At 34.0% G+C, this 13,174-nt stretch overlaps 1 protein-coding gene across 1 annotated transcript in view; it reads right to left on the bottom strand.

Annotated features, from left to right (window-relative positions):
• Nucleotides 1–9,347: 9,347 nt before the first annotated feature.
• The window catches only part of LOC149792145 (uncharacterized), a 41,194-nt gene continuing 37,367 nt past the window's right edge, over nt 9,348–13,174 (bottom strand). The window contains exons 8-9 of the mRNA XM_089969351.1: nt 12,059–12,152; nt 9,348–9,630 (exon numbers count right to left, since the gene is read on the bottom strand). Coding sequence (XP_089825477.1) covers nt 9,492–9,630; nt 12,059–12,152 — 233 coding nt within the window. The 3' untranslated portion in view covers nt 9,348–9,491. The remainder of the gene's footprint in view (nt 9,631–12,058; nt 12,153–13,174) is intronic.

Here is a 13,174-nt window from a genome sequence, read left to right as displayed (position 1 = left end):
TCCATCATTTCATTTGGTCTGAAAAATTGTCAAGAGGCGTTTGATAAATTAAATGTCAGACATAAGAGTGCATCATTTCTTTCCAAATGTCAGTGAATCACTTCAAATATGTATTGACGCAAGCGACGTTGGGTTGGTTGAGTATAGACTGAAGTAGACAAAAATAGGAAAACCGTCCAGTGTGCTACCTTTCGAAGAAACTTAACAAGCACCACATAAATTATTTCACAATTGAGAAGGAACGTTTGGTCTTGATATTGTCTTTGCAACACTTTGATGTGCATGTTATCTCAGCTCCTTCTCTGATTATTGTGTTTGATGAGTATAACCCCTTTACTTTCATAGGCAAGATGAAAAAGAGAGATTATTAAGGTAAATATTTGTTGTTTGATTACAAATACTACAAGTAGTAGAGTTGAGTCACTTGGTGACAATGGGACTTACATTGAAATGGTAATAACGATTTATAGGAACAATTGGAATTTAACATAGAAGGCCAATTTTGGTACTAGATCCTAGAAAGATCTGCTGCCGTTTTAGAAGTAGCTGACTTCAATCGGACGGAGACTTATTAGCAGTGATCGAGTTGATTTCGATGCGCGCTATTCTATGTAGGTATGGAAAATGATGCGCGAAACGTTTGTAGGGAAAAAACGGGCGGGACCTAAGAATACAGAATTGGAGTTGACCTCAGTACACGCATCTCTAAGGAAGTATGGTAAATGATATGTGAAATGTTTACATGAACAAAATGGCTTATAAGGGCGAAGGGGTTTATATCAGGAAAAAATGGTTTATAGGGACAGACAAAGTATACACAAACAAACAAATAAATATGCAAAACAAAAACTGATGTTTGTCAATGATTATATTGTTTTGAGGTATGGAAGTGGGCCATAAACAATCTTTTTTTTTTCTTTCTCATTTTGTACATTCTCTGTGATCTCCATATATACAATCGATTCTTTACTTTGTCTACCAGCGTCACTTTCCTTCATTCCATCCTGCAACTTGACCCAGTTGTTACTCAACCTTGGTTTCCGGTTATTTTCCTTCCTTTTATTTACTTTGCCATGATCAGCACTACTTTTGTATCCTTGACTTTCCTTACAAGCATCTTTAGAACCTGTGTTCCCGTCTTAGAGAATTTAGGGCTGGGTTAAACTAATAGAGTATGTACTATATTCTTTAAAACAATACCTTGGTCCTACTGTCCAAACAACCGCCTCTATATTTTCCCACTCTATACTGTTAAAAGGTGAATAACCCTTCATTTTCGTTTCTTCCTCATCCATCACATCCTTGACAAGTCCCCAACCAATTTTGGGATGACAGTCAACCAGTGTAATATGTTTGGATACCTCCACCATGGTTCTTTCTTCAATTCATTCAAGGGGCTTATTGTAGTGTGTTGACGGATCAGCGAGGGTAGCTGAACAATACATCAATATATTCCTGGACTAACGTTTATTTCGCCAACAAGGCATTTGCGAATAGTGTAAGCCTACAAATTTTGCTAATTACTTGATTGTGAGTTTGTGAAGCAAGAGCCACACTCATCACGCGCTTATGCATACATAATATGCTGGTCAACTGTGTCCGATTTCATGACATCTATGCCAAACGGTACGTAAGATCCATACAATACTTGATTGATACCCCACTCAGGACACCAACTGTTAAATGCGTACATGCTCTTTGCAATTGTGTGCTTAGTATATACATGTCCTAATTATAAAATGATTATTATTTAAATAGTGTTCAACCATCGTATATAAAACTTTGCTTTTTGAAAGGCATCGAAATGGTTAAATTTTATTCCAATTGGAGAACGCTCCGCATTGTATGCTTCAAGCACTACCCTGCAGGAAAAGATACATATATATATATATATATATATATATATATATATATATATATATATATATATATATATATATATATGTAAATTATAAAATAAATATACATAATATAAATGTTACTAAAACTGTTTATCTCTATTCATTAATAAATTATATATATATATATATATATATATATATATATATATATATATATATAACACAAACTACGGGGCCCCGAGTGGCCGAGTGGTCTAAAGCGCTCTTCGTTACGGATCACTGCCATCTCACCTCTGTCTGCGGCGGTTCGAGTCTAAGATTCAGCCAATGTGGGCATGTGAGAAAGCTTGCCAGTAGCTTCTCGTGGGTCGGTGGTTCTTTCCGGGGTTTTCCGGGTTCTTCCTCCACCATTAATACTGGCCGCCATGTATAGCCTATCGTGCTGACAAATGGCGTTAAACCCCACAACAACAACAACAACACATCATAAACCTTGGATAAAAAAGGATAATGCGCAAACCTAAAATAAACTTTCCACTCTTTAAGAAACAAAACAATATTGCAAGCAAAGCAAACTATTCTCCATACGAAAACATATTGTGGTTTTGAAATCTCATTTTTTGAAATGAAACACATATCATTCACTCACAAACAATCTCTGAAGTTAAACATAACACTTAAGGTCAAATCATGCAATGTTGTCTATTTCTGGATATTCTTACTAGCCAATTTAATTTTAGCCACTTTCGTAATTACCGTCAAACATTATAGTTATTAATATTCTTACTACAAGGACAAGGAATAAACTATGTCATCGGTGTCGAGCGACTCCTTGGTACACAATATACGTGGCGTCGGAAAGAGTCGCAATCGCATCCTCCAGATGTTGAGCGTTATAATAGTACTCTGCGGAACTTTTCATGCTAAAAATGCTCACTTTTTATTGGCTGGTGCTGGTCACTTGGACTGGTGCAAACCGGATCGTTTTCATTCATGTATGGTTGCACTTGTTCATGTAGGACTCCCACGGCAAACCGCGTTTGATTCTGGACTTGAGTGGGATGAACGACTTCAACATAAGAGACTTCCCAATACACTTCGTGATCAAGTTGGATGGCCTAAGGTATTTAGTTGCAGAGCATCACAAAGTGTTGTTAGGAAACACATTCATAGAACTTACGTTGGGTTAAGGTTAGTAAAATTGTTTTGCAATAAGTTGATGTCTCTGCTTTCTGAGTAGTTATTCGAGGTCACAGAAGTTTCCAAAAGATGACTGCTGCTGTTGTTGCGGGGGGTGATAGCGTTGTCAGCAAGACTCCGGTTGGTACTAGACTGTTTCAGGGAAGGATTAGGAAACGGTACAGGTGCATGTACTGAGGAAATGGTACATAATTGTTTGTCTCTTTGTTGGAAATTTAAATTGACGATGGTACAGGCTTCCTTCAAAGGATCGATTACTCCGTGCTCATGAATAGTTCTTGAAATTTTCCACAATGGCTAAATAACTCAGTGAATCTTAAACTATACTTGTCTCATGTAGATTTGGGATCTTTTTGTACCTTATTATGAATATTATCTCAGAATAAATATTCCATCATTTCCCAAGATATTGTGAGCCATCAACTTGGCATAGATATGGCAGTCTCTGTAACGATCATTGACCTCTTTGCATCGATGTGCTGCTCCCGACTGTTAAACCCATAGTCTGATTTTTCACAATAATACGTGTATCCGATGAATCCGTTGGTACTGGTAATGACATTGAAATGTTATTCGTGCTGATAGACGTGAGAGTATTTTCCGTCCAGGAAGTCGTCGCCATAAAACGCCAGAGGTCTGCACATTTTCAAAGTGCTGTTCTGCTTCTCTTTGTTATTTGTCTCGGTCTGATTTTCGAATGATTGCCTAGTCTCTTTTCCATTATACCATATCGTTTTTTTGGCATACGTGTGTGCCACGACGTTGGCTCAGGCTAATCGTTCTTAATTTCGTCCAGGCTGCGTATGGTGCTGCGAAATTCGTCATCAATAATGTATTTTTAGTGTGAATCGCCCACCTTCGGAGGGGAAACGTGGCTCATGTACAGTGTAGCTTTGCCATGTGTGATGTGAAATTGGTCGTTGCATTGGTGAATGTACTGAATTGTATCGACGGATTTGGAAGGTGTTAAGCTGGGCGATTGACCTAAATCCACACGGGATATTTCAAAGTGATGAATGTATAATCTTAAAAGATCGTTTGACATCATGTTTCAGTGTAGTTAACATAGAATCAGACGAATACAATTGTTTGTGCAACCTTCTGATTTCTCCAGCGTTACTTCGACTTGAGATGTGTATTCATCATCTTGGAAATGTAAGTAGTTTTTCTAAATTATCTAGAAGAGCCTTTTTCCTACTCTCGAATGTGGTAATACTTTTAGGGTGATACTGGTAAAGTTTCATTTGGCAGACCTCTCGGTCTGGGAACAGACGTGTATGGTCTTGACGAATACAGTTTGTGGTGCAACCTTCTTATTTCTCCAGCGTTACTTCGGACTTGAGATGTTTAATCTTCATCTCTTGGTCTTGGAACAGAAGTTCAAGGTCTTGACTCAGGCTAACTCACATATCGTCTTCATAAACTCTGGCATGCGTTTGAGCCAAGACTTCTTGGCCTCATAATTTCTTATCCTATTTCGTTGAAATCGTGCTGTCCTTTCATCTTGATTGCAAAATAATTTTGGACTAAATTTCATACGCAAATGGTCTTGCTATATAGAGTGAGTGTCTTTGATTCCGAGTAATCATTCAGTTCATAAAAGGTCAAGACGATGCAAAAGACAACACAGATCTAGTCAAATCCTTGATATGCGTCATACGAAGGTTTACTTCGGAGAAAAGAACGAACTATATTTCCTCCTTTCGAGATAAAAGTTAAGATAACTGCGATATCTATCAGAAGAATATGCAATGGACTACACACTTTTCACGACGTTAAAGTAAGACTTGGACGAAGAAAGAAAAGGGTAGAGAAGCCTGTTATTATGTTCAGGAGTGCCCTAGGAAGAAAACATCGAATCAAAGAAAAAAATCGGTTGAAGATGAAGTATCCCAAATATGAAGAATAAGCCTCAGAAAATGAACAAAAAGAGCCCATAGCCGTCAATAAAAAAAAATAAATGAAGACGAAAATAATGTGACGACCAGTAAGAACCCGTGCTAGTAAAATGACTCCAATGAAGAAAGAAAGCGTGAATGAAGCATTATGAGCTTTAACTGCCTTTTACCATTATCAGATACAAGTCCTACTTCTGCACTGGCTACTGTGGATGATTTAGTAGTGATCGGTTATGCCGATGGACTCAGACGGCTAGTCAACGTAGACGTAGTGATTATTGGGTTGAAATGTTTGGCCCAGGAGGTTTTCTTATGTTCTCTTACATCGAGTTAAAGGCGTCTGATTCATTAGTTGCAGATATGTTAACTCTGTCAAAAGTTCCTCGTCTCCCCTTCACACTTTCTCTTCTCTTCGTCTCCTTCTCAATTTCTCATTTCCCCTTCTTGCTTTTGCTGTTAAATGACCACAATACAAATCAATTTCTCTTGAAGTAAAACCGTTTTTATTTTGGTAACTACCTTGGCATTACTTCTCGTCTCCAGCGCACAAATGCATCGTCTTCTTAGGTTTCGCGATAATCAAACTATGTTGCATCGATTCACTGCGCACATATATATAGAGCATATAACGTCACAATTAGAATTCTTCTGGGCTATCACGAAGATAACAGATGCAACTATTCAGAAGAGATTGATTTAGGTGGAGAGGCAAGACTGTCTGAATAGAATCCATATGGACTGCCTCGATGTCACTCGAAGTTTAAGGGAGGGAAGATGACAAATGCGATGCTTCGTTTTATTATTGTTTTAGTTTAAAATCCAAACAGTCGTTTCATGGGACACTTTAACGCCTCTTAACGATATAGTAATTGCCAAAACATTATTTGTCCTTGTGTTGTGTAAGTATTTGTTTATTTGTTTTTGTATGCTTTGTTTGCCCTCCTAAACACTATCGTCCCTACAAAATCATTCTATTCCTATAAGACCCGTTAGTGCCGATACATATTTTCAATAGCATTTTCCCCACCTACCAGGAGTGATCCATATTAAGGTTGACTCCAATACTCTTACTAAGTTCCGGTCCGACTAATCTCAGCCACTGTTGCCATTTTATCATAGTGTTCATGATGATGTCGTCACCAATGAAAATTCTCATTGTCTACTAAGTGTTCTTCCCATGTTAAATTCCAATGTTCCCTACATAGTTTCCTCCATTGTCAACGGTAAGTCTCATTGTCCTCCTGTCGCCTCAGTTAATTCTAATACAATAATGACAGCATGCAAGTTAAGGGAAAAGACAGGCTAATAGCATATTCAATTTCAAGTGTATAGAAATGTATTGCTGCATATATACTTTGTATCGTTCATAAAATTTCATCTTAGGTGATCTTTTATCACGTGTGTTTTACTAATAGCAAAAATGAAACTGCATTGCATGAATCTTTCCTTTTGTGTATGAAGGCAGGTTTTGTGTATATTTCATTTGCACCCTATGTTAGTTAGTTCTTAATTTCTTTATTTTTATTTCAGTAATTGTTTTTGAAGACTGTTTCTGAAACGTAACCTTTTCCAAATCAAGAAAATTTTCTATTCGACATGAATTATTATTTTTTTAAATCTGTAAACACCAAATACATAGCTAATAATTTATTATGAGTATCGGTTAACTGTTTGAATTATTATCTTGGCTGTGCCAAGGACATTGTGTTTAGCGCACTTTATTTTCCATTAGGCAATACTTTTTGCCGAAAAAAGACAATTCTGACCTTAGGTCAAGTAGATTTATATCTAATCTTGCTTTTCTAGAGATTATTAGTTGTGTTTTAAGGTCTGGACAGAAGCAATTGTATTTATATTGTGTCAAATAGTTAATTTGGGTTGAAATTTTCAAATGATTCATTCACAAGAAACAAAAAATGCTCATCAAATATAACATTAGACTTAAATTTATAGTGAAATTTCAAACAAGCATTTCTTCTTGGAAAGAATTATTGGAATCCAAAGAAATGCTGTTGGCACATCAGCATTACACGGATCATCACAGGCACATCAACACTTCCAGCGTTGGATTTAATTCGGATTTTCCACTAAATGTTATTCAGAACTTTAATCATCAGAACTGTAATTCCTGGATTATTTGGCATTTGTTCGCAATACCTTAAGTTATTTTGTTTTACTTTCTCACTTTGTACCCTAGGGAAATACATGATTTGCTGAATGTTACGACGTTTGTTGCTTTTCACTCTTCTATAATACTTTTTTCAATATCACAGAGTCGTGATAACGATTGATTAAGTTTATATTACATTGCGAAGGATTTTGAAAGATTACGCAGAAGAAAAATGGAAAAAGTCTCTTGAATAAATTTTTAATTTTATTTTATTTTAAAATATTTATTGCGGAATCGTTTGATACTTTAATTTCATGAATATGTGAAACAAATAAAATACCTATTTTGACTTTATTAGGTCTGATGATGTAAATAACAGCAAGCTATGTCTGAGTATTTGTTGTATTTTTCTCATGAGGACTTCAGCTGAATCTTATCTCTAGAAACTAACATAAGGCGCGCTACAATGAATTGTACTAAATGAAGTAAGACGAACAAGTGACAATAATTAGTAAACAATGGAAAGTGGATACCAATATGTCCAGTTTCTAAAGGACTATGTTTGTTTATTTCACCGTGCCATTATTGTTTCTCTTTTTCAAATAGGTTATGATAAATGATCGTTTTTCATGGATCTGATATTATTTAAATTTACTGGCGAATCAGTGGTAACCTTGTAAAAACACTTTTGTCCTTAAAATTGTAAGACATTTCCTACAATTTCTCAGGCAACTCTCTATAAACCTGGATATTTACTTATTTTACCATAAAATGATTTTCCATAACATAGTAAATTATTAACTGACACTAATATCAAATTATCTTAAATTGAAACAAATATATGCTTGTTTAATTCATATATGCAATAATTCATGTATGATATAAATCAAACTTGTGAAAACATATGAAAGTCTAACGTTTATTTTTAAAATATTGACGCCATACTTGAAATTCAGAGTACATGAATGAACATTCCCAACATTGCAATAATATAAAGCGTCTGTTGGTATGTCCTCTTCAAACGAAATGTCTTACTTCTTTATAGACCGTCAGTAACGTTCTGCAGCTTTCCGTTGACTTTCATCATCGAAAATTATAATGTAATTAGTATAGCCTTTCTTTAACACATGATCCATAACATTCATGCAATCAAATAGGAATATGTTATAAATATTGTCAGGAATACTTTATTATGAATATGTTGTTGCTACTACTTTTGAGAAGAGATTGTGAGCCAAAGCAACTATAACTGATTGAGCGGAGCTTACCGATTGGAGATTGGAAGCGTCCGTATACGGGTTTGTTAGTTACTTTCATTATTTTCTAGCACTCAGTATAAACATATTGAACTTATTTCATTCAGGGGGTGCATTCTGCATTTTTCCACCTTGTATATACCAATGATATGCTAAATTGTAAAGACAATTCTAAACTAGAAATAACCTTAGGATCAATTTCATATAAAACCTTAAGTTAGTTGATGATATCACTCTTTGCGACAAAACCTGCCACGTTTTAAACAATGCTCGCTATCCCGTATATATATTCAATAACCTGAAGTATTACACTCAACGAAGTTTCGATTTTAACGTTGTTTTCAAATGGAGCAGACCGAGAAAATCTCGAGTGGAAATATGGCCTCAACGTTATTCAGATATTTTAAACTTCTTCACTCTTGGGTTGCCCAAAGGGTTCTGATACAGTTTGCGTAGCAAATGGAAAATACGCAAGTTAAGACAATGACTATAACCACTTATAGTGATTAGGGAATACCACTAAAGGTCTGTATAACAAGATTACTATTCTGATATATTTTATCAGTCACTGAGAAGTGACATCAACAACTGATTGCAAAGACATTAACCAGACGTATTTCATCATCAATGAGACATTTGTGTAAGATCTGGTCTAAATTGCGGACATGAATGATCAGACCGAATGAATGTATATATAAATAAATAAACAAATAAATAAATAAATAAATAAATAAATAAATATATATATATATATATATATATATATATATATATATATATATATATATATATATATATATATATATATATATATATATATATATATATATATATATATATATATATATATATATATATATATATATATATATATATGAATTACTGTATTGTTTGTTGTTGGTAATGTGATATTAACCTTGGCAAAAATCAAGTTTATTGATTTTGGTTTTGTAGTGAAATGCTTCGAGAGAGACAGACAGACTGACAAACAGATGTAGTCAGGTCGGGTGGGATATATTTTAATAGAAAAAAAACAAGTAAATGATATCTAGCATATACTTTGGATTAAAGCAAAATGTCAAGCGTGTAGTTTTATTAAAGATAAACGTTATCATTGCTTAATCTAAACAAATATACCCAACGATGTAGGCTTAATACATTGATGGGCACCTTTTCTGTCAGACAATTAACGCGTCAATGTGTCATATGCGTTTCTGGAATCACGATTGCTGTGATCAAGAGTCTGGTAAGAATTCACATCATCAAGCTGCTGCATATTATAACAGTTCCTCTTGCACGTATCAGCGAGTTGTCTTCGAGTCTGTCTGGAATAGTGCAAAGCAATTGTATCGAAGTGTGATGCGTTTTTTATTAAGAAAAAAAAGACAAACATCTATTACAAACACTCACACAGACAAAGACACATATACATACATACTTATGAAGAATATATGAAGGTAAGCTTAATACTTGACTAGCTTTATGGGTTATTATCAAAGATACATCGAATGGTGTAGTTTAGTAATATTCTAACTGAGTCGGGGTGGGTTGATTGAGTGTTATATGTATTCTTGTGTTCATATTTGTGTATTCTGTACATACCGTGATTGTTTTCCTTTTGCACTAAAGACAAAAGCGTACACATTTAAATGGTAACTCTGTTGTGTTGTATATGAATAATACTCATACACTTTCTAGCTAGTTTGGTTGCAAACGCAAACGTTGTGAAATATAATGCTCTTAAAACTGAATGTCAAACAAGAAACTAAAAAGACTGTGATACAATACAGACAAGGGACATTCTTACACTTTTAGCGTCTTGTAACGTTTATGCACATTTCTATGTCTAGCATATGACACATCATGTATTATTATTATTATTATCATTATTATTATTATTATTATTATTATTATTATTATTATTAGTATAGTAGTAGTAATTGTACTATTATTATTATTATTATTATTATTATTATTATTATTATTATTATTATTATTATTGATATCAGCATTCTCGTAAATTTGAATGAGGATGTTGATGACGATGGTGATAGTGCTGATGATGTTTGATCGTATTAGTAGGAAGGGTTGTGCACGGCAACACGCATTCAAGCAAATACTTTCATTTGTACCAAGTAACAAGGTGCTTGCAAAACCAAAAAAGAACTAACTACAATCGTTTGCAAGGCTAATTCTACTCGAAGTGGCCTCATGGCTGTGTGAGTTAATGCCATTTTTTTCAGCACATAATACGTTCTATATACAGGGCGGCTAGAAAAAAAAACAAAGTTAGAACCGCCGACGCGCTTTCTTACATGTCTAAGATTTAGAAGCCGAAACACGAAACCACACGGACTGAGATGAAATATATGTGATTTCTAAAGGCATGCGCCTTAGACCAGTTAGTTTCCCAGCTGGAACAAGTGACAATATTTTGTTTGATATCGAAGTTACATTGTTCAGTCACAGAATTGTTAAGCATATCACGTTTATTAATACTGCCACTTATTTGACAATAAAGGCTCAACATGTTATCTTAGTTTCAAGGTCATCATCATTTCCAAGCAAGAATAGGATGACGATCATGTAATCATGATGAATTTTGTTTAGAATTCTTTGCTTCTTACTAGTATTAAACACAACATAAGCCTCTATACAAAAGATAATCTTTAGACGCAACCGTTATTTATTTGAAACAAATAAAACAAGAGTCGTGAAATAGAAGTCATTTATAGATAGTAAATATATAAAATATACATCTGACATATATCTTAATGATATTGAATAGACAAAATTGATTTTATATTTAATGTTTCATAAAAAACGGTTACAAACATATGCAATGGTAGGTATGATTTTTATACACAAAAATTTATGAATACATGCTGACATAAAGAATAAAGCTACACCGACAATAAAACTCCCTAATCCAACATGAACATGATGTAAAGGAATGTCATTATCCAGTTTGCGTAATGAAGTTATACTGAACTTAATCTACATGCGTTTTAGCCATTTTATCGTTTATCTCCCTTATCTTCTCTTAAGGGTCATTCATTGTTAACATGTTTCGAATCTCAGTAGTCATCACTTATATAAATTACAAAGTGAAAAGAAGCAAACTAATGCTGATTGTAGATTCGGAATACTTAACCCATTAACTTAATGAAATTTGAGACACAGGTATCGTTCGAATTTCATGTAAAATTTGTTCCATCCCCCTTACTTGCTCCTGAATATCTAATTTTAGTTTCGATTTTGTGGCAGTGTATGTGATATTTTCATTCGTTTCTCTAGTCTCCATGACTCTCCAAGTTCACAAGGTATTTAAACAATTGTGTCATTATATTTTACGCGTTGTTACATTCTGTGAGCTCTTTATCCATCGACTAAATATTATATCCGTAAACATCCAATGCCGTCGAATTGTACATGAAAGTTTCCTTGCCTAATGGCACATCACGAAAGGCATACAGTCCCACACAGATCTTTACTAAAGGACAAAGTAACGTTTCCGTAACGGAAAGCAATGTAATATAACATTATATAGTCATTATATTAAACGTTTAATCAGTGAATCGTCAGAGATACATATTCTGTCCGTCACGATGATAGTCTGAACTATTTTCTACGCAAAATGGTTCCTCTCTGCCACGATATTGTATGCCTGATTCAAACAACCAAACACATAAGTCCTTATGAGAACATAAAGTGCTCAGGTTTTCTAACAGTTGAGACACACATAAAACTTACCTTAACTTAATCACAAGTATTATAACTGAAATTGTTGAGATAGTCAAAAGAACCGAAAGACCACCAATAATGCCCCAGTAGGGAAACCAGTTAGCTGTAAATAAATCATTTAAAAAAATATTAAATAATGTAACTTAATAAATTCTTCACAAATATGAATAATCCGGGTGATAAAATTGCTACTACCACAACCACTAATGCTACTACTACTAATAATGATAATACTAATCAGAATATGAGGAAGATCAACAAGAACACGAAGAACAGAAGAACAAAAATAATGATAATTGGTAATAATCTTATTATTAATATTATTTGCAAGGCCTTCGTATTAAAATATTATGTCAGGAATTATTAATGTAGCACACTAAATATGATATTAGCTAGTTAATAAATAATATTTTGATTTTCAAATTTAAATCAGCACTATAGCTGCATGTTTGTATTCACATGCTTATTAGACTTTCAACATGTCTTTAACAAACAAAGGCACACATACAAAGACGAGTGTCTGAAATGTCACTTTTATATACAGTTCTAAAACCAAGGTAGTTCAGTGAAAATACATATTATCAAAACTTTCTCAAACAGTTTATACACGTTTGCTTATATAACAATTTGTCTAAATTCATGTTGAAACAAAAATGCTCCCTGGTATGAGAATGAAATCTTTGCTTGGTTATATTTTTTAGGCAATAAAGAGAGAGACAGAGAGACAGAGAGACAGAGAACTTATAAAGACGACGTTATTGTTTCACTCATAATAATCTTTACGGAATTTATTATTATCGATTAGTTGAGTTGAATGTCTTGTAATCTTTCTGTATCAACAGAGTACCTTAACGATATTAAAAGCTGAGATCCTTAAGGTAAAATCATTTCCAAAAAATCAGCAACTCATATCTTAGAGGACTGATACATGCTGATAAAACTAACAGAGAACTCCAATTAAGTATACTCTCAAAATAAAATGTTGATAAAGAAATATATTTTGTACAGAAGAATAAGCATTCAAGCGTTCAGGAACAGTGGGTTAAAATTTTTCGGTTTAGCCCCTTCAATCTCTCACATATATAAATTTGCTCCTGGCGATATAGTATATTGTGCAATTAAAAC

Source organism: Sinohyriopsis cumingii, chromosome 9 (genome assembly GCF_028554795.1).
Source record: "Sinohyriopsis cumingii isolate HCF-2022 chromosome 9, ASM2855479v2, whole genome shotgun sequence".
NCBI lineage: Eukaryota > Metazoa > Mollusca > Bivalvia > Unionida > Unionidae > Sinohyriopsis > Sinohyriopsis cumingii.
The sequence above is the reverse complement of the archived record's forward strand: the minus strand, read 5'-3'. Positions and strand labels throughout refer to the sequence as shown.